A 22,317-nucleotide genomic window follows, 5' to 3' on the forward strand; every position below is an offset into this window, starting at 1 on the left:
TCAGGTTCCCTTCCTTCACTGCTGGAGAGAAAAGAATGAATGAAAGTCTAAAAGTAGGAAATATAAGCAGTACAATATTGTTGAACTCTTAACTCCCATCAATGGATCTGCTGGGAACTTTTGTGTTTTTTAATTTGAGCATTTTGTAAAAAGGGAGGGTTCCTTTGAATGAGAATTAGGAAGGAATACTGTATTTCTTTTTCCAAGTAATAATGTTGTTGAATTGCTTTAAAAAAAACTAGTAAAGACACCACAAATGAAACCTAGAAAGGAAAAGAAAAATACGAGAATGCCAAGTGCAAGGAGTAGTATTTCTAAAAAGAAAGAATACAAAAAAAAAAGTCTGGGAATCCCTGATCTAGGCTGCGATAATACCGCAAAGGAAAAGAAGCAGAGTTTCTTAGTCAAAAACCTTTTTTTCTTGCGGCAGCCATTCCTAATCAGATGGGACAACAACTCCTATCATCCGAGCTACGCGAGATCACCCCCATATCTCTTTTCTCTTTACGAAGGTGGGGGCCGCAACGGGAGGAGGAGGGGGGAGGGGAAATTCCACGCAGACCTAGCAGGAAGTCGCCAAGCACGCGCGTGCGCAAAGCCACCGGAAACCCCGCAGTGTGTACTGGGTTCCGACGTTTCCGCTTCCAGGGCGGCGGCGGTGGGGACGGCGGCGGTAGGAATATCGGCAGCGGCAAGGAGCCGTGGCGGTGTTTGGTTTTGGTGTCTCCCCGGGAGAGTCGGGGGGAGAGCCGTAACGCCGGGAGTTTGAACTCAGGTGCGGGGCTGGGTGGGCCGTGCGCGGCAGTGCGGCCGTCCCCTGGGAGAGGCGCGCGCACGCCTTAGCGCTCGCGGGGAGGGAGGGAGGGGGCGGCTATGGCCGCCGCGCGCTCATTGTCCGCCCAGGCGGGGAGACGCGGGGTTGGGGGTGGGGGGAAAGCGGGCGTTTGTTCTCGCCCCCTCGTGAGGCGGTGCATGCTCGTCCACGCGCCCTTCGGGCTGCTGCTGATTTTCCTTCGCTCACTCTGCCGGGGTTCTTCAACGTCACTTATTCGGCCGCCTTGTTCGGCTGCCTGTTTGCAGGGACCGGCGAAGGGTTTGTCTCTTGCAAGACAGGTGCTTTAACGATCGAGGCGGAGCAATGCGTCCCGGTCTCCGATCCTTCCCGCCGACTCTATCTAACCCTCCTCGGGCTGCGCTTGAGTTGAATAGAATTCTTTATTGGCCAAGTGTGATTGGACACACAAGGGATCTGTCTTTGGTGCATATGCTCTCAGTGTACATAAAGAGAATAAATACATTCATCAGGAATCATAAGGTACAACACTTAATGATAGTCATAGGGTACAAATAAGCAATCAGGAAACAATCAATATCAATTTAAATCCTAAGGATACAAGCAACAAAGTTACAGTCCTGCAGTCATAAGTGGGAGGAGATGGGTGGTAGGAACGACGAAAAGACTAATAATAATGCAGCCTTAGTGAATGGTTTGACAATGGTGAGGGAATTATTTGTTTAGCAGAGTGATGGTGTTCTGGGGGAAAAAACTGTTCTTGTGTCTAGTTGTCTTGGTGTGCAGTGCCCTTTAGTGTCGTTTTGAGGGTAGGAATTGAAACAATTTATGTCCAGGATGTGAGGGGTGTCAGTTTTAAATGAGGCTGCTGAGCACGCTTTGCTTCTTGCAGCGCAAATGGTGTAACTGGATGCTAGCTAAAACTTTCTGCAGGGTTCCCCGTTGACCTTCCTGAAGCAAAAGGGTTGTGAAATTGATGAAGTAGCCTTTACACCAACATGTAATCTCAAATTGACCCATGTCCTTAAAAAAGATTGAGGCTGAACCATGACATTTGTTCACTGATGTGCAGAAGCTAGAATTGGTTAGGGTGAATGAAACGTTGGTCATTTTCCCAGTTATGCAGGCTCCACTTTAAGGAGATAACCTGGTGTTAAAATATTCTTGAGCTGGGAAAAATGTTGACACTGATCCTTTTAGGAACAAAAAAGATCCAAAATTACCAAACCTCAGGTTTGTGTGAACACTATTGTGTCCATGCTGTGCGATGTATATATTCAAAGAATCAAGGATTCTCAATATTCTGATCTATTGAAAAATGAAGGAAAGGTTTTAAATAGGAAATAAGAATTTGTTTTGTGTCATAGGTTTAATGTGGTTAAGTCAGAGGTCCTTGTCCTTGTATTTTTGAGCTTTATTGCAATTATTGACATATTGAAAGTCATATGGTTTTTTCATAGCCAACTCCCAATTTTTAATATAGGTAGTCCTCAACTTACGACCACAAATGAGCCCAAAATGTATGTTGTTAAATGAGACATTTGTTAAATGAGTTTTGCCCCAATTTATGACTTTTCCTACCACAGTCATTAAGTGAATCATTGCAGTTGTAAAGTTTAGTAGCACGATTGTTAAGCGAAGCTGACTTTCCCATTGACTTTGCTTCTCAGAAGGCCATAAAAACTATTCACATAAACCCCGGGATGCTGCAACCTTCTTAAATATGAATGAGTTGCCAAACAACAGAATTTTGATCACGTGACCACGGGGATGCTAAAACAGTTGTAAGTGTGAAAAACAGTCATGTCACTTTTTTCAGTGCAGTTATAACTTTGAATGGTCACTAAATAAACTATTGTAAGTCGAATGACTACCTGTTCTAATTTTCTTCATTTCTGGTTTTCTTCTTGGTGCCAGTTTACTCTTTTGCAACATATTTGGTTTTTTCAATGTGGCACTATAGATTAATTTGTATTTCCTAACTCTGGTGCCTTTCACTTGTGCAACTTCAAGTCCCAGAATTCCCAACTCAAAATGGTTATTTCTGAAAATTTGTGGAAATTTCCATAATTGGAGGGCATCCAATTTGGTCAACACAGTATTATTGGTGCATGTATATTGTAATGCTTACTTACATAATCACATTGGTTTTGCTAAAAGGCATTATGTGCTTCATTCTGTCAGTGATGTTAGATTTAAGGCTGTGTTGTGTAGAGTTAAAAACATTGGTTTTGAGTTTAAAACATTTTTTACTGAACCATAGTAATGAAGAGACTAGAATGTTCATATTAAATACCATAAATATTACATTAATAATTAAATAGAATGCTTATGCGTGGAGACTAAGTTAACTTTGTAAAGTTTTAACATTCTGTATTTGAGCTACTAATATTTCAATGTCAGAATCTGATTCAGATATCCACTGAGTATCTAGTGAGAAATTACCTTCATTGCATGAGTATGACCAGTTGTTTAACTGCAGTAGGAGGTCTTGCTTAGATGGACTTTACAAAACATTGTGATTTTCTACATGATTTATATATTTCCTACTGAGGTTTAAAAAAAAGAAAACAAGCAGATAGAAAATTATTATATTAAAGTTGCATTATGATATTTTAGTACAGAAGGATGATGTACTGAAAGAGCAGTTCAGAATTTAGTGCAAGAGCTTGCAGAAATCATATAGAGATGGGAACTTAGTAATAAGCAGAATACTTAAGTAGACTAGAGACACCAATACCTTTTGCCATTGCAGTAAAATTCTCTGGTGTGTAATTATAATTTTCTTTAAAAAACTGTTCTGACTTTCTCTTTTTTAAATATATGTATATATTTTTCCCTTAACCCACAGGTGGAAACTGGAGGTGGACATACAGCAATATTGTGGCTTCTTTGCAAGGAAGACCTCAGCACCCTTTCCCCCCCAGGAAGGGCCATCCTGAAGGGGGATTTAGGTTTGGGGTGATTCATCTGCAAGAGCAGCAGTCTGTAATTTTCCTCAGCTTTTAACAAGGCTGAGGAAACTTGCTGCACTCCATTCTGGACTCTCCGACTCCAGAAAGATGTCAACAAAGTGGAAGGTATTGGACGGGACCGGCGCAGAAACGATTTACTGAAAAATCTTTGTAGTCGTAAAATTCTTTCCTGAGCAAGAAAGAGAGAGAAAGCGTAAGGACTTGGCGTAATCTTCGTGTTGAGGACTGTCAGACTAACGCGATGGCTCAGGTAACAGGCCCCGGTTCTCCCATCCTGTCTCACAGGAATCCATCGAGGAAGTGGCTGCTAAGAGCCATCTGTGATAATCTATTCTATTGTCACGTAAACTGTTCAGCTCTTGATGGTCTGCTGCAGGAGTCAGCACTGCAGAGCTTGGTGTGCTGGGCTCCTCCCCGTCAAAAGTTCTGGGGGTTATCAATCTGTTCTGGCCTTCTTCTCACAGCCATGTTTGGAGAATGTATTTGCTTTCTCTTACAGCCAGTTCCAGTTCAAGCCGGAAACGTTTTCGTATTTTTCTCGTCTTTCGCTCCAGGCCTAGGGGGCTTACATGTATGCTGGAGTAGGGGCTGATGGGAGAGCGATGAAGAATGTCAAAGCACTTCTACTGCCCCAAACCCATTTTCCAGCTTCACGTTTCATCAACAATATTCGACTGTAGTATCAAAGTTTCTAGGTAGCACTATTTTTCACAGTGGGATTTGCAAAAAAACAAACAAAAAACGGGACAAAGTAAATGTGTAAAAACCTACATAAAATTTTATATATACTTTTTTTGGGGGGGGTCTCTTTATTATCTTCAGACTAACCCAGACAGGCCATCCCAGAAATTCAGCTTTGCCACCCAGATTATGTCATCTGCCATATCCTTTGCAACCCACTGAGGGGGCGGGGGGGTTGGGGAAGAGGAAAAGTACACCCCAACCATAGGAAACTTGACTGTCTGTCTCATCCAATGCATCAAACTGCATCTTTGTTTGATCTTAAAGCATTGAATCTAATCCAGTATTTACTGCTGTATTTCTTTTTACGTACATTTTATTATTCACAGATTTTCTGTTCTCTTTACTTCCTCAGTCCAATTATCAATATGTCTTGGGATCTTACAGTCTTAGAGAAATGTTCTTCTGCCCTGGTTTTCCATTAGCAGCTATTGCTACTCATGCATTAGCCTTTTAAGCCACTTTTCAAAAATCACAACAGTGTCATTCCAGTTCTCAGGATGCCCCATCAGGATGCCAGATACACTGAGGGGAAGTTAAAATGGCAGCTCCAGCAGTAGCACTTATAGGCACGAGATCCATGTGTTACTGCCTTTCTTTCTTAAGGATCCTTGGAGAGATTGAAATAGATCATATGGCCATATCCTCTCTCCTCCACCCGTCACAATAGCAACTGTGCAAGGAGGGATGGGGAGAGATGATGCAGTCAAATCATCTAGGGAGCGCTATCTGGTTGAGGCTTAAACCCAGGTATCCTCGGTTCCAGACCCCTTCACACGAGTTAACTATCTCAGCTTTAGTGTCTGAGAAAAGCTTTTTAGGCTCTACCTGATGGGCTTCATTCACAGAACCTGGGCGAGTTTGGCCATTGTTGGCAATGCTTTTTTTTCTTCAGCAAGAAGAATACAAACAGAATCCCCTGTAGGCTGTAGGCTCCGAGTCCAGTGGCAATTTAGGACTTTACTAATCCCTCTTCTATTTGTTTCACCATTTGCAGAGTGAGGAGGTGGCCCGTTTCACTGCCACTGAGGCTGATGAGGCCCCAGCCAAACCCAGCTCCCAATTCTTCATAATCCCCCCCCCCTTTTCATGGCTGACTTAGCTCTTCTCTGAAGTATTGTAATTCTCTTTTTGTGATCATCTGTGGCTAGAATGCCAGAGTCTGGCACGTGTCCAAATTGCTGTCATGCTGTACATCTGTGCCTATGCAGCCTCTGGGTTGCAGATCCAGTTACCACATTGGGTGTTGAAAGTTGTTGCTTTCACTTGTGCCTCGTTTAAGATGTTGGACAGTAGGACATGCCCTTCGGGTTTGCATTCTCCTTCTCCTATCTCCCTTCATCTTTCACTTAATCTTCTGCTTTCTTGCCCATCAACATGACTAACTTTGTGTTAATGACCTCAGAGCGAGGCCCTGAAAGATTATTAAGCTGCAGAGTTTCTGCTGTTTTATGGCTGTTTCTCAACATCTGTCTTTAAATATGAGCAAAACATTAGAAGCCAAGGCTGCCTGTGTAGTCTCTTAATTCTTCAGAGAAGAATTGATGGAAATGCTTTGCCTCAGGGAAGCTGACCAATAGCCATGGATCTAAGAAAGCTTGGTAGGATAACTAAATAAAACAAGCACACTTTTATGGTCTAGATGGCAAATGGAAATAACTTTCATGCCTGCAAATGCACATACAAAGTTTTGTCTGTCTTCACGACCCTGCTAGCACAGATAATAAACAGTAACTTCTTTTGTGCGAGGGGGATAAGAATTGCCCCAAATGACAAAGGAAAGAGGTTCAGAAAAGCCAGTCCTTTTTTCCTTGTTTTGATGGATAGGTGTACACAGAAAGCTGAACGACTTAGATTCTGTGAGATGTGAAATGATTTCCAAGATACAGAAAGAAGTTGAGTTATTCAGCTGTTCAAACCCAAAGGAGAAATGTGCACCGTAGGTGGCATTGGCATCATGATGGTTGTATGTGTTGGCACTTCCTTAAAGAAGCCATGGGGAGAATAGCCATGCTTTCCCAGGGAAATACACATTTAAGCTACGGAGGGGGACAGGGTGAGATAAGCTTGTGACATCTTATCAGCACTTCCTTAACTCACACACATACAGCTAGTCCTCAACTTACGACCACAGTGGAGCCCAGCATTTTATGTTGCTATGAGAAATTTGTTGTGAGTTTTGCCGCATTTTACGAACTTTTCTTGCCACATTTGTTAAGCGAATCACTGCAACCGTCATAAATCTGAGTCTGTCAAGCATCCGAATGTAACTCACGTGACCATGGAGATGCTGCAGTAGTGTGAAAAATGGTCATAAGTCACTCTTCAGTGCCGTTGTAACTTTGAACAGTCACTAAACAAACTGTTGTTTGTTTAGTGACTGTATTTACCTGGAATCACATGGCTTTTGTGTGGGTCCAGGAAATATGCAGCTTTTTAAAGAAAATGCCAGGAAGTACAATGTGGCTATCTCATCTCTTAATCACCTTTTAGGGTTTGGAACCAAAGTTGGTTCAGATTGTTCTTTCAAGGAAACTTTAGGAAACCTTCCTAAACTAACCTAACGAGAGTCTTCTTTCTCATTGGACGTTATTGACATTCGCCAATCTTTAGTGGGTAAACTTCCACCACCTCCAGCAAGAATGACCATACTTCAGAATGTAGCCCACCCCTTAAAATGCACACCTGCGGCCTTCATAGGGATGACTGTTTGGTTTTGGATCAGCTTGGCTGTATTATTTGATGCCATTGTGGTTTTTGTTTGGCTTTTTCTTTGCAGGCGAGCCTCCTGGCCTGCGAGGGACTCTCTGGTGTTTGCCTGGTGCCAACAGTTGCCAGCAAGAAGATGATGCCGAAGCAAAGCTCTAAGCAGGTGGAGAACGGGGAGAGAGGGGGTGCGCCGGACATGCTGGTAAGGGCCAGCCCGTTTTCAGCTGTCTGATGCTGCACGTGCGCTTCGTTGTTCTCTGTTCCAGACACGTTGGATGATGGAGCAGAGAAAACAGGATTTGGGGGGCAAGAGAGGCTTGGCTTGCAAATTGCCAGATTAAATTTTTATGCCGTTGTAGCAAGTCTCCTTTCTTGTCTGCCAGGGTCATCGCAAGGAGAGCGAGAAATCACGTAGTCGGAAGGAAGAGGAAACAGCAGAAGGGTCTCCTCCTAAAAAATCCCTTAAAAAGGCAGGTAATCTTTCATTATATGGCCTAGTAAAGATCAAGCTCTCCACAGAATGCCTGTCCTGCTCTCGGAAGCGGTCAAGACGACAGAGCTAAAAAAAACACAAGCTATCAGCTGGAAGTGGGCTCTCCTTCCGCCCATCCCCATATTGGTGAGCAGGGCTGCGATTTGTTTCCAGGAAACTTTGCCTAGTTTCTAAACCTGAAGTAGCTTCCACTTTAAATACGTGTTACAACAATAATGAAACAGTAGACTGTACAATTCAATTTTACAAAGAGTTACAAGAGACGGGCTTAAAGCAAGCATCTCGGTTTAAAAATCAGGAGCAAAGCAGGTAACTGAAAAGTGTTAAGAAGACAGTGAAAAAAGAGAAGGAAAAAAAAGCATGTGCCAACCTTTCAGTATTCAACAGAAGGGGCAAGTGGGATTGTTTTTAGTATTCCCAGGCAGGGGTGCCACCACTAACAAGGCCTCTCCTCATATCCACAACAAGGAAACCTTTGGGCCTGGCCTGATGAAACTTGTGGCTTCAAGGACTGATGGCAGTGCTTGAGCAGCTTCTTGTAGGTAGACAGGTTCCTTCAAATGATCTGGTGCAGGGGTGTCAAATTCACGTCATGGAGGCATCGTGACGTATCTTGATTTTTTTTTCTCTTTGGCTAAACACGGCATGGCTAGCGCGTGACGCATCTGGCCCAGGGACTGTGACTGACACCCCTGATCTGCTGCAAAGCCATTGAGAGCCCAATAATTTGTAACCGGTACTTTGCTTTGTGCTTTGGAAACCAATGAAAGGCCAGTGCAGATGGGGAAAAAACTCTGTATAATATGTTCCGAGTATGTGACCATTTAAATCCACTTTGGCCACTACCCTTTAAACTTCTAGGGCTGTGATGGTGAACCTATGGCATGTGTGCCAGAGATGGCACACACAGCCCTCCGCTGGCATGCGTACTCTCGCCCCATGTCAGATCTCCATGGTGTTTCTTTTGTGAGCTTCTGTTTCCCTGCAGATGACAAAACAGAAGCTCACGAAAGAAAAATATCTTGCCGCACTGCTGGTGTTGGGATGCCCCGCCTCCCGCCAGCCAGCTGGTCTTCGGGTCTCTGCTGCACATCCATGCATGCCTGTGCGTGGGCGCATCCTCGCATGTCTGCGCATGCGTGCACTTTTTAGCTTGGGCGTGTGCCCGCACAGTTTGGGCACTTGGTGTCTAAAAGATTAGCCATAACTGTTCTAGGGTTTCTGCATACTTTTCAGGTCAATTTTAGATAGACTCCTACCCAGATGCTGGCTGGGAATGATTTAGGCTGGCCGAATCGGCAAAAATCAAAAGATGCAACTGTTTGCACAAGCTGAAGATAAGCAGAACCACAACGATCACTATAGGATATCTGAGTGAGCCCAGGAATCTTCCATGGGAACACATACCTGTCTAGCACAAGTTTCTATCTTTGTACAGTTTTTATTTTATTTTTTATGATTTTAAGCCATCCAGAGTTACTCTGAGGTAGGATGGGTGGGTGGCTAATAAATCTTACAAATAAATAAATAAAATAAATCTAATAGTTAACTTCTCTACCAGCTTGATTATTTTAAATAGTTCTTCATGGGTTTCTGAAGAATAAGAAGTTGGAGAACTTTATTGTTCAGGCTTACGCTGACTGCCGGCTGCCTTCAATTTGGCAGTTCAAATCTCACCAGGCTCCAGGTTGACTCAGCCTTCCATCCTTCCGAGGTTGGTAAAATGGGGACCCAGATTGTTGGGGGCAATATTGCTGACATTGTAGATCGCTTAGAGAGGTCTGTATAGCACCTTGAAGCGGTATATAAGTCTTAAGTGCTATTGCTTATATAAGACATCATCCTGTCACTTGTGATCATAGCAATATGGTTAGTTAGTGTCTCTAAATTTACTTTTAATTCTTATGGCTGACTTACAATGCACATAGATATTGCTTCCAGCTTCTTTTGCACTGGAATAATTCAAACGAAGAATAGGAATTTAGCAACCATTATGTGATCTTTTAAAATAAACATTGTCTTTCAATGAAATACCCCCCAAAATGGCACCACCTTGTGGAGATTATCTACTGAGCTCAGTAAGATAATCTCTGGTGGTAAACCATAAGAATCGAAGAAAATACTGTTCGGCTGAAGTAAATGAGATTAAAAGAATTGGGGCAAAGTACATTTTACGTGTTTACCTGGCGTTAATGCCGTCAGATTACTTATCTTCCCAAGATTTCTATTCTCTTTTAAAACTGCCCATCTGCTGTTAACAGGCTCAGGTGCCCCGAGACAGGTGACTAACCCTCAAGGGAAGGTTGGGTTTCTTTCTGTGGAATTTCCCTGTAATATCCAAGACAGTGAAATAAATTGTTGGACGGCCAAGCAGATATTTTCTGGAAGCCCCATGTTAATAGTAACAGTTCCTCTCCTGAAAGTTGCAATCTTATCCAAAACAGGCCAGAGGGGTTTGGGTATTTCTGGAAGTGTATCTCCTGAACAGGAAGTGGATTTTAATGCTCCAAGTAAAAATAAATTGCTTTGTAGCCTGGAAACTCACAGGCTTCTCCACAGTTCTCAAATGCAGAGGAAGAACAGATTGCTTTGCACATGCTTATTGTATGTTAAGCTTAAGGAGATAAAGTGGAAGTGGGCAAATACACATCAGTTTTCCGTCAAAGATCAACCTATTTCTGCTAGGGGGTCAAATATCAGATATTTTTGCATTTTTAATGGCAGAAGCTATTTATGAATCTGTGTAATTAAAAGAAAAATATCCGGGCAATCTGTTTTATACCAAACAAAGCTAAAGACACAAGCTGTATCAATTGTAGAAATTCAAATGAGTTACATATAAGAAAGATGCTTTGTTTTCTTCCACTGTGTGGTGCAATTCATTCAGTTGTAGCTTGAAACAGGGAGAGTGGACAGTCCAAAGCAGTACTAGTAGCCCCCAGCCTTTTGGGACTGGTTCCATGGGGAAAGGTTTTTTCACAGACTGGAGGGGGTATGGTTTTGCATGCTTCCTGCATCCCACGGATGGGGCTTTACTTGTTTGCGTGGCCTGGTTTCTGGCATGCCACGGACCGGGGGTTGGGGAGCCCTGGTCTATAGAGGAGGCAGAGGTACTATATAAGCACTGAAAAATGTCTTCACTAAACCGACAGTCGTGCAAGTTGGAAGAGATCCATGTTGCCTCTTTGTTGAGAAGCTATTCTATGCTTGCTTGCAGGTCATGGTGATCGAGCAGAATGGATCCTTCCAGGTCCGGATTCCCAAGAATTTTATTTGCGAGCACTGTTTTGGAGCATTCCGGAGCAGTTACCACCTCAAGAGACACATCCTTATTCATACTGGTAAGCGTGTGGTCATTTGACAATTGATAAACATTAACTAAGGCATCTTGTTTTTGAAAATAGGCAGCGGGGGCCAGACCTCGACATTGATATAATGCAGTTATAGAAATGGTTAGTTTATATTGTTATGGAACTGTAAAAAGTTGTGGTTTGATGTTAATGCTTTATTTTACTGCAACAGAGGGTGTTGGAAGTCAACACTTTCCCCCATTTCCCCCTCACTTCTCTTTCCCCTCCCCCCCTGTGTCTTCCTCTTTGCTTTGTATTTTGTATTTTATTCTATAGTCTAATAAAATGTTTAAACACACACACACACACACAGACACACACACAGACAGAGAATATATATACTGAGCTGAGATGGCGCAGTGGTTAGGGTGCAGTACTGCAGGCCACTTCAGCTGACTGTTATCTGCAGTTCAGCGGTTCTAATCTCACCGGCTCAAGGTTGACTCAGCCTTCCATCCTTCCGAGGTGGGTGAAATGAGGACCCAGACTGTGGGGGCGATATGCTGACTCTGTAAACCGCTTAGAGAGGGCTGAAAGCCCTATGAAGCGGTATATAAGTCTAACTGCTATTGCTATTGCTATATAATGCAGGTAAGGATGCTTGACATATCACAAACCAGAGAACCCAGCTTCTATCTTCACTCTGGAAGCAGTTTCAGTGATCTAAGTCTTGAAAGTGTAATGAAGTTTAGTGACACTATAGATAGTCCTCGATTTATGACCAATTGCTTAGTGGCTGTAAGAGTTGTGATGGATCTCCCACGGGACTACTTATGACCTGGTTATAAAATTCTGACACACATACACCCTGGTGACTGCACTTTAGGTGTTTGGCAAGTGGCCTTCGTTTATGACTGCAATGTCCTCTGGTCACACTTTATGACATTTTCACCCCCAAAAAACCAACCCAGCATTTATTTCCAGTTTTCAGTAAAACCAGCTTGTAGTGAACAGTAGGTTCACTTTAACAACTGTCACAGAAAAGGTTGTAAAATCAGACACTTGAGTGATTTGCTTTATGATTGTTACAACTTATGACTGTAATGTGACAACTTATGACTCTATTATGATTGTAAGTTCAGGACAACCTGTACTGATTGTGATGCAGAGGCTTAATTCACCACAACCTGCTGAAGGGTTATCAGATGATGTTCTCCATTCCCGGGAACAACTTTTATCTGGGTTATAATAGAATCCTTACATATCAACCCGTCTCTCAAATTCAGGCTTCCTTAATGTTGTGCAGTTTGGGTCACTCAGAGAACAAAAATGTCAGCTTTAAAACATCATTCCAGTCAGTTGCCCTGTCCTTGGGCTACCAGTAGATGGCCCTCTTCCCTTTGAAATGCATCCACCAAATGCCGGCTTAAAGTAATTTAGACCTTTAAGATTAATAATTATATCAAGGAAAGAGAAATGTTTACAAGTCTTCCTGTTAGATGGAGGTGAGGCTGTTCTGTAAGTGTCCCACACTTCCAAACATTTTGTAGTGTAAACAATGGAATGGCAAAGTAGTTTGTGTTTTACTGTAGAAGAGGAATTGCATAGCAGACTACAGTAGTATGAGGGCTGTGCCTATTTTAAAAAGGATGCAGGAGAAATGCTTTGGATTTCAGCTGAGCACTCTGTTATCCATGAAGGTCACTGGATTTGTTCCAGGCTGCCTGCCCCAGGGGCCTGAAAAAATATTGCAGCGGCAGCCAATGCTTTCAGTAGTTCATTCATTAAAGTTAATTAATTCTTAATGTAGCCATGTTCTTTAAATCACTTTCACGTGTGGTCTTAAAGTAAGTCAGGCTTTTAAAATAAAAAACAACAATAGAGTGGTCGATGCCTGGAATGCTCTACCCGACTGCGTTGTTACAGCCTCACAGCTTCAATCTCAAACTGTCTACCGTGGACCTTACCCCATTCTTAAGTGGTCTGTAAAGGCGTGCATAAGCGTACCAGTGTGCCTACCGTCCCTGTCTTACTGTCCCCATTTATCTGTATTTACTTCCTTTGTTCATGCTTATATTCATACCTATACTTGTTATCTTGTACATCAGTGGTGGGTTTTAGGCTGTATGCCCTGATACGGGTGTACCGGTGCCTGCCCGGAGCACTGGGTACCATTCTGGTACAGTGCGCCGGAGGGCCTGCCTGCCCGCTCGAGCTCCTTACCTGTATTTGAGTGCTTTGGTGCTTCCGCGCACGGCGCCTGTGTGACGCTCCACTGAGCAGCTGGAGCGTCCCAGAGGCGTTGCAAGAGGTAAAGACGCACACGTTCATGTGGTGGACACCGGGCCCCATTGCAGCCATATGAGTTGCAACGGGATCCAGAACTCACCACTGTTGTACATCTTTGACAAACAAACACAAACAAATAAATAGCAAGGTTCTACTGTGTTTGTATAAGGCCTGAAACAGTCTTGCAAATTCTGGGTCATTTTTGAAATGTCCATTTAATAAGTATTATCCATCTATACACCAAATATCTGGAATGTGCTCATCTTTAGAATTAAAAAGGGCATTTTTAAAAATCTTTGTGAGGTCATGGAATATTTTTTTCAAGCCTGGGACTGTAAAGAAAAGGTTAATCTATTTCTTTTCTCTGGGTGCATGAATATCAGCTTCCTCCATGTAGAAATCGACTTGCAGAATTAATGTCCGGCTCTTGATAAAGTAGAAGCCGGGGCTTCCATCTTGGCGTTGCCAAGAGAAAATTAAGGTTAGGAGAGGCAAGAGTGAGAAATGACATCACATTTTCATTTTGGTCTGGAGTGTCCTGTAACATACATTTCACATTTCTTGCTTTAATGTCTTACATGTCTTCTCTAGGAATCTCTGCTTTGTATGGTTAGATCTTTGTTTAAAAGGATTCTTGCCACCTTGTTTCCTCTAAAAGCATAGGACTTACAACTCTGGAAATAATTAGCTACTCCCTAACCTCTGTTAAAGGAGAGAAGCCTTTTGAGTGCGACGTGTGTGACATGCGCTTCATTCAGAAGTACCATCTGGAGCGCCATAAACGTGTCCACAGTGGAGAGAAGCCATATCAGTGCGAACGCTGCCTGCAGGTAAGAACTCTCCATTTGTCTTCCACATTTAGAGTGGAAATCTTGCCATGTGTTAAGTTTTCGCATCAGCATAGAGAAAAGTACTGCGGCTTGTATCCTTTGACCTGTATCCAGACCATCTTTGGTCTGCTTCTTGGATGCATTTGCCAGAACGAGTTCAACGTTTGCCCAAATCACCTCCCCTTGACTGGCTTGTGCAACTGTAAGCTGTGTCCCTCTGGATTACTCCTATGATACCCCCGTCCCTTCTGGAGAACAGGCCCATGTCCATGGCTGCAAGCCCATCTCCTTCCCTTCCATCCCTTGCATGGCCAGCCTCCTTCACTGTCCTGGTGGAGTCATACCAGTCCTATCCCTGGCCCTCTCGTTGTCCTTGTTTCTTTGAGCTGCCGCCACCTCAGAGCATCTCTTCATCTTTGCCCCAATGCTTACCGCTATTTTTCACCCTCGCCAAAATGTCCCTGACTCCTCCATTCCCGCGTGCTTCTTCTGTTTTCTTTTGGATAGCCTTCTCAGAGGTCGGTAAAATGAGGACCTAGATTGTTAGGGATAAAATGCTGACTCTGTAAACCGCTTAGAGAGGGCTGTAAAGCACCATATATAAGTCTTATTGCTATTGCTACCATGTGTTCCTGAAAATAAGACTGGGTCTTATTTTCTTTTGGGCCCTGCTTACCACTTACCTTAGGATCACCGCAGCCTGGTCTCCCACTCCCCGACACCTGTCACACCGCTGCCTGGCTTCTTCTGCGGCAGCTCATGGCCAAATGCCACGTGGCCCATCGCACCGGTGCCTCTGCTCATGTCACATGGCTTTCTGCCACTAGCGGCAGCACGGGCACAATGTGTCACATGGTGTCTGGTCACAAGCAGCTGTAGAAGAAGTCAGGCAATGGCACAGCAGGTGTTGGGGCATGGCTGAGGTGGTTCTAAGGTAAGCCGGCCCATGCACATGTGGCAGCTCTACACCCCCACTCTAGCTTGATTTTTATACATGCACCTCAGCCCCACCTCATACATCCAGATGGTGGGACAGAGTGGGCGGTATCCTAACTAGGGTTTATTTTTGGATAGGGTTTATATTAGGCGCACATATAAAAATCAACCTAGGGTTTATTTTTGGGATAGGCCATATTTTTGTGGAAACGCGGTATTCTCACTTTAAAATCCTTTCCCCTTTCTCTTCCTGGCCTTTTAAGTGGTTGTAGCATCCGTCAGGAGTTATTCCAGTTTCCATCATCAAAAAACTAGGCAATTATGCAGGATTCATTTTTCTTTTCTTAGTAGAATGTCAATTCCTTTTAAGATGGGACTGAATGTCATTGGAGTGAATGTCATTCAGTTTAACTTCACAATTAAATTTTCCAATGACTAAGTTGAGAGGCTTGGATGTCAGATGAAATAACTGTATATATAAGTCATACCATTTTTAAAGATGGAAAATTTTAAAGGTGGGAATAAGTAGGTTGTGAGAAATTAAATCACCGATGAAGAAATCAGTTAACTAATCAGTAATCATTAATATAAAGTTTTATTTAAATAATGGCCCATCTTTGTTGTTCAGTCCATACCCTTCTAAAGTATAGCCCTGGACGGTCCATTTAAAAGCCATACTAGCCCATCTGAAATTGCACACTTTTCCCCATATGTTAAGGAAATTCTGTCAGTTGTGGGTTTTGTGGCATTCCAGAATTGTGAATTCCTAAGGAAGGGTCCAGAATTTCCTGCAGGAGTTTGAACTGGGCAGCCAGTTCAAACTTTTAGTTGCTCTGTTTCCCTGAAAATAAGAACTCCCCGGATAATAAGCCCAATCGGGCTTTTGAGCGCTTGCGCTAAAATAAGCCCTTCCTGAAAATATTGCAACACAACAGCAGCCATGAGGTGACCACGCTCGCCACCTCCTGCACCTCAAAAATAATAAGACCTCCCCAAAAATAAGGCCAAGAGCTTATTTCGGAGGTTAAAAGAATATAAGAGCCTGTCTTATTTTCAGGGAAACAAGGTAATTAATTAGTTAGTTAGTTAGGCCAGCCAATTTAGGGCAAAGCTGAAAGGAAAACTACAAATCCTACATTTTAGTTGAGGTTCAGCTTTTTTTTTTAATCCTCTGCAAAGTCAGTGTGGAGCACAGAGTATTTCCTCGTCTAGCTTTTTCCCAAGGGTAACTCTATGAGAGATTGGTGGAGAAAGTATAACTCCTTCACAGTGAGCTTCCCTGACAGAAGGAGGATTTGCCCCAGGATCTTCCTACTTCCAGTCACAAAGGCTCAGTCAATTGCACTGACCTAGGATGCAGGGTTTATGGTTTTGCTTTTGCATCGAGCAGGGGTAGGGAAAACAATGGCCCTTTCATGACTCTGTGGACTTCCTGCTGGCTCAGGAATTCTGGGAGTTGAAGTCCACAAGGGGGCCATCCTTTTCCCCACCTCTGGCATAGAACCTTGTCTTTTTTGGTCATTTCTCTGGATTCCCCCCCCCCCCCTTTTCCTTTCACAGAGCTTCTCCAGGACAGACCGGTTGCTGAGACACAAACGAATGTGCCAGGGCTGCCCCAGCAAATCATCTGACTCCCAGCTACTGCTTTAGGGTTGGGCCGGAGAAGAGGCTTTTAAGAAGTTGCTTGGAATTCCACCAGATGCTCTGGGAGTGGGCTTGTTCACCTGCTTGTGTTTTGTGCCCAAGTTTACCTGCTGAGCCTACTCCTGCGGAAGGGGCAGAGCTGAGTAGGCACAGACATCAACTATGGTCTTGACACTGTAAATACATGGAGGACAAAGCAGGGCTGGCTCCCAGCCATTGGGAAGCTCACTGCAGTTGTGGATAAACATAGCGGGGGGTGCGCTTTCTGTTTCTGTTTTAGGTTTTTTTTTGTTTTTTTTTAAATGATCACCATTTGCCTCAGGAAGGCTTTGAAAGCATTGTGGGGCCTTCTGCGAGCCATTCCGACCAGATCCGGTGCTTTCCGTTAACAGATGATCTGCCAGCTGGCCTGATATTTGGGCCTGCAAAAAGTGGGAGAACAACAGGCAAATGTTTTATGAGAAACAGTGATCACCACCAGTCAAGCGGCGAACTATTTTGCGGAGCTGATCCACACCAGGAACGGATTAGCAGCGGCAGGACACTGAGACCTAAGGATCACAGGAGTGATCCTGTGATCACTCATTTACCTTAGGCCATAAGGCCTATGGGATTCCCCCCCCCCCTTTTCTGTGCTATTCTCTTAACAGTGATTTGTGATCTCGACTTTCAGGTTTCAAGAAACAAGGGCTGCAGAAGGGGAGAAATGATGTTGGGTCAACATAGAAGTCTACCTTAGATGTGCCCCATTTATCAAGATCCAGTTGATATTCAGCTGGATGGAAGGCTCTGTTTTCCTCCCAGGAGAGGAGGATAACTTGCGTGTGTGGGCCCGTCGCTTTCCCTTGTAAATAGCCATCCATTCAGGACCTACCTGTTACATGTCCCTTCACACGGAATCCAGAGCTTTCTTAGGTGGCAATCCTCTTTTCCTAAATACATGAAAAGCCAGCTCTGGTTCAAGGGCGCTGATCTCCTAAGGCTGACACTGAAGAACTGCAGTCTCTTGTGGGGGGAGAATGGGGGAGGGACTTTGGCCTCATGATACGCCTCTTGGAATAAAATACTCAAGGACTAAAGATCAGCATTCCCACGCACCATGAATTCTGATTGGTCTCCTGGTCTGCTTCATTGAAGTTTGAAAAAGAGGCTTGTTGCCAATATGCAAATTTTTATATGTGCTGTTATTTCAGCTTGGTTGCAAGAGGCAGCGGCAAGTTTGCAAGGGAAGCCAGGAACCCTCCCAAGTCTCGTCCGTCACTGTCGCATTTACAGTGGTGTTTCTAGAGGGCAAGTAATGATTTGTCTCTGAGTCTGGAATTTACATGTTAGGAACAAGCACCTCCATCTGAACGATAGATACAAATCTCATTTGTGCTTCAATATATCCCCCCCCCCCCCGCTCCGAGTTTGCTATAAGCACCTTGCTTTAAGCCAGGTTTTAACCAAGGGCTGTGTTGGTAGAGAATTGGTGGTCTTTGTTCATGCGTTCATTCTTGAGGGGCTGCATTTCTGCCTATGCAACTAGAAAGGTTTTATAAACAGAGACGGGGTTCTTTAGATCAGTGTTTCCCAACCTTGGCAACTTGAAGATGTCCGGACTTCAACTCCCAGAATTCCCCAGCCAGCGAATGCTGGCTGGGGAATTCTGGGAGTTGAAGTCCGGACATCTTCAGATTGCCAAGGTTGGGAAACACTGCTTTAGATGAGTGTTTTTCAGACTTTACAACTTTAAAAGGTGTGAGCTTCTTAACGCCTAGATGTGGGAGCTGATCTTAAAAACAGTCAAATTTGAAAAATCACTGCTTTAGTTCAAAATTGTTGTGCCCCCCCCCCTTCAACCATTTAAGAGGTTCCAAAAGGCATTGTTCTTTTGATCATCTTGCTGCCTCGGGATCATGGGAGTTGTAGTCCAACAAATCTGAAGTACATTAGCTTGGGGAATGTTACTGTAGAGGGGAATCATATTTTTTTAAAATAAAAGAGCTCTTTCATTTCCTTCCCCTTGTTCGTCGGAAGACGCAAGTTTATTCCCAGCCTTGTTACATTTCTAAAATTAACACCAACTTCTAGTCTGACGTTTATGGGAATGATTAGGACACCCCAAACTCTAGGAGGTTTGTTTCAATTTTAGTGGACTGATAAAATGGCTGCTCTTTAGAAACAATATACCACCATAATGTCTTTCAGTTTATTGAGGACTGTTTTTCCCCAAAAGGAAATAAAATAATTGCTGTAGGAAAAAGCTTGAGGAAATGTAGATATTAGGGGGTGGAGGGGGGAGGAAATTGGAATGTAACTGTTTCAGGGGGAAATAGCAATGTGCTCAGGTGGGAAAAGAAAACTAGATGTACTAGTCAAGTACTAGATGTTTTTCTGTCCTTCCGGTCTTAAATCTAATAATTGAGACATGGCACTACAAAGCATATTCACAGTTGCCTAGTATTTCCCCAAGAGGTAAGATGAATCTCTTGAGTGAACTGCCTCATACTGCCGGATCCTTTACTTGCCAAGCAGAGTAATGATTCTGCGCTGTTTTGATTCCTTCAGGCAGGGGTCTCAAAATGGCGGCCTGCATGCCGGATGCATCATGTGCTGGCTAAGCCCATCCAGCTCTGTGAATGGGAAAAACATCACGTGATGGCAACGTGATGCGGCAAGTTTGACACTCATGCTCTAAAGCAGGGGTCTCCAACCTTGGCAACTTTAAGCCTGGCGGATTTCAACTGAAGTCCTCCAGGCTTAAAATTACCAAGGTTAGAGACCCCTGCTGTAAAGCATGTGCATCTTTAGGAGCACATGGATGTGTTTTGCTTAGGCTCTGCATCTTGCTAGGATGCTGTCATAGGGACTCGGGAGACTAATTAACACTACTCTGGGAGAGGAATTTTATAAGCTGCTACACCAGCACAATCATTTATCAATAACCTAGATAGGCATTAATCGGTGTCTGCCAATCTTGTTGTCCAGCTTTTTTTCCCTGCTCCGGAGTGAAGGAAGAAAAACAAGTTGCATGTGACTTTCATTGCTGAATTCTGCTCAGACTACAGTATAGTGTTGAAAGAACGGGATGGGGGAGAAGGCAAAAAGAGCAAGCATAATCAGTTCAGTGATTAATAATTGGGCAAAATAATAGGGTTCAAGCATTTTTTGTTGTTAAATAATCACCTATAGGCAGTAAGTTAGCAGAGGGGGGAGATAGTTTTCTGTGGGAGGAAGTTTTATTTAAACAAATTGCTTGACCCACCCCAGTGAGATTGATAGCATCTATTAATTGCTACTGGTTCATCCAGACTAGAAATTTTATGCAGTGTGTATAATTGCACTAAGATCTTTGCATATATATTTTTTCTTGACGGAAATGAAATTGAAAGGAAATGAAACTTGTCTGGAAGTTTCACTGATTGCCACTCTTTAAAGTGCAAGGGACCAAAACCATTTCAGAATGAAATTCATTTTGTTCAAATAAAATTATGCAGAGGCAGTGAAGTGAAAAGAGGACTAATTTGCTGAAGGTTCAAGAAAGTGAGATTTAGCTTTTGGGTAAAAACTATACTGTTTTAAAATATTTACTACCAGAACAATGGATGGAATTGCTTTGACGTGATTGCAGCAAAGAGTTGGATGAATTGGATTGCTTGGCAATTCCAGGTAGCAGCAGACTGGAAAATGGGTTTTGCATAAACATGGAAGTGTGCTTCCTTTGCAGAAATATAGAGATACACAATTTTACCAACATTGTCTATGGTAATGTCTCTCCTGTAGATAAGAGAAGCCAGTCTTTAGAGAGCATGTGTGACAATATTCCCCTGTATCTTTGTCCAACCTGAATATGTTGCTTATATATGCAACCCACGGGAGGTATTCAAGTCCAGACTTCTGTAATTCTGACAAATACTGTCGTGTGTGTGTGTGTGCAACATGGCAGTGTATGCAAGCCAACCTGTGTGAAAGTCAGGTGGACTGGAATCTTAGTGTACCCTGAGGAGTGCCTGCATTTGTATTGCTCTAAAAGCCATCCAGGGGCACATTTTTGAAGGAGCTTTATTTCCCTGTGTCCTCCATCTTATTTCCTTTCCTCCATGGAGGTGAGAAATCCCATTTTGACAATGGGCACCATTGGGAGCTGTTGCTATTCCTATTCCTTTTTCTGGGTGCTGGTAGCAGAAGGACAATTCGTGCTTGTCACATGGATCGGGTGCCTTAAGGTGCTTTCCGATGTGGTGCTGCTGGTCTTAATTTAGAAATCTGTTCAAATTGGAAGAAAACATAAAGGAGCTTTTCTTGCAGTTCATATTTGGCTTTTACATAGACCCGCCTGAAAGAAAAACAATCTAGCACTTCAGCCTGACCAGATAGCCTCTGGACTTAATGTGAAGGTCCAATAGCTTTTTCTAAGATAATTTATTTTCCTTCCCTTTAACTCACTGATTTTACAGGGAAGGGAATTGGGGCAGGGGTGTGTTACCCAAGGACAGGATCACTTTTAAATTGTAGTTTTTATAAGATGCTATAAACTTGTATCTTTTTACCATTACAGTGTGGTGTCTTTTCCTTTTTGTCTCTCTGTGTGTGTTCTATTTTGGTAATTGGAGTAAACTCGGCTTGCTTTCCCTCCCAAACCTTAGCTTCACTGCTTCTCCATACCATTAGCTTGGGGGTTACATTTTCTTTGACCAGTTTGTTTTATTTTGCCACGTACTTGGATGAAGGACTTGCAGTGGAACAGAGGCGCAGAGAATATGGCACAATACTGCCTTCATCAGATTTGAATGTTCTTCCAGTTTTCTGAAGTTGCATTCCAGTGGTGGACCAGGTCATAGTCAGAGGGCTGGGGCTGACTTTAAATGATAATTAAGTTGCTGATCCATACTGACCATATCTCTGTCAATAGCTGTCTGGGCTTTCATTTAGAAATCTCTCTGTTTTAGATCTAGGACACGGGTGTCAAACATGTGGCGTGACGTTGCTCTCATATGACATTTCATTATGTTTTTCCCCTTTGTGGAGCTGGGTTGGGCATGGTTTGTGTGTGATGCATCTGGCCGGCAGGCTGCCAGTTTGACACCCCTGATCTAGGAGAATATGCCTTCCTAATAAAAAAAGGGGGAAAAAACCTCAGGGTTCGCGTTACTGTATGTGTAGCAGCTTGCCATGATGGCTGCTCAGAATATCGCTATAGGTGTGCTTTGGGAAAGACTTAGGTTTTATGTTGACCGTGCCCAGATCAGTGATTGTGCTGGAAGCGAAACATCTGGTTCTTAAATTCCCAGGTTGGGGGTTCCAAAAATACCCAATTTCCAACCTTGGGTATATTAGTGGACTACAGAAACTTTAAACCACCTAACTTCATTGGAAGGAAGGGGTGTTTGCTTCCTGTTGGATATTTTACTTTGGTTGAATTAGTCCTGTGTGTCTGCCATTAAGACATCACTAAATTAGTCCAATGTGAAATTGGATTGCTGGAAGAATACAAGGAGAAAACCAATGCTAAAATATGCAGCTTTGACAGTGTTGTGTGAATCTGAAGCTACTGTGTCCATTCTTTAGGGATAACAACAGCAGAATGGGTGGCGGACAAGATTGATTGTGGGCCCGAAGTTTGAAATGATCCCTA

General features: G+C 43.3%; 1 protein-coding gene across 4 annotated transcripts; it reads left to right on the plus strand.

Annotated features, from left to right (window-relative positions):
- The first annotated feature begins 637 nt into the window (after positions 1-637).
- ZNF740 (zinc finger protein 740) lies at positions 638-18,096 on the plus strand. Of its 4 annotated transcripts, none has more exons than XM_087710561.1 (7): positions 638-775; positions 3,645-4,018; positions 7,289-7,420; positions 7,602-7,688; positions 10,929-11,052; positions 14,002-14,120; positions 16,617-18,096. In XM_087710561.1, exons 2-7 carry the CDS (start codon positions 4,010-4,012, stop codon positions 16,704-16,706), a joined length of 561 nt encoding a protein of 186 aa, XP_087566687.1. In that variant the 5' UTR covers positions 638-775; positions 3,645-4,009; the 3' UTR covers positions 16,707-18,096. The 4 variants fall into 4 exon arrangements, with proteins under 4 accessions (XP_087566687.1, XP_087566688.1, XP_087566685.1 ...); XM_087710562.1 differs by having other exon boundaries at positions 7,289-7,381; XM_087710559.1 differs by lacking the exon at positions 16,617-18,096 and having other exon boundaries at positions 14,002-16,079.
- The last annotated feature ends 4,221 nt before the right edge of the window (positions 18,097-22,317 follow it).

The sequence above is a fragment of the Thamnophis sirtalis genome, unplaced genomic scaffold (assembly GCF_051295495.1).
Source record: "Thamnophis sirtalis isolate CommonGarterSnake01/CBP01778 unplaced genomic scaffold, rThaSir2_p1.2 scaffold_3, whole genome shotgun sequence".
Lineage (NCBI taxonomy): Eukaryota > Metazoa > Chordata > Lepidosauria > Squamata > Natricidae > Thamnophis > Thamnophis sirtalis.

Coding starts and splice junctions, on each gene's coding strand:
- ZNF740 (XM_087710559.1), top strand. Junction 7,421..7,601: donor GGGGTGCGCCGGACATGCTG/GTAAGGGCCAGC, acceptor CTTGTCTGCCAG/GGTCATCGCAAGGAGAGCGA. Junction 7,689..10,928: donor CTAAAAAATCCCTTAAAAAG/GCAGGTAATCTT, acceptor GCTTGCTTGCAG/GTCATGGTGATCGAGCAGAA.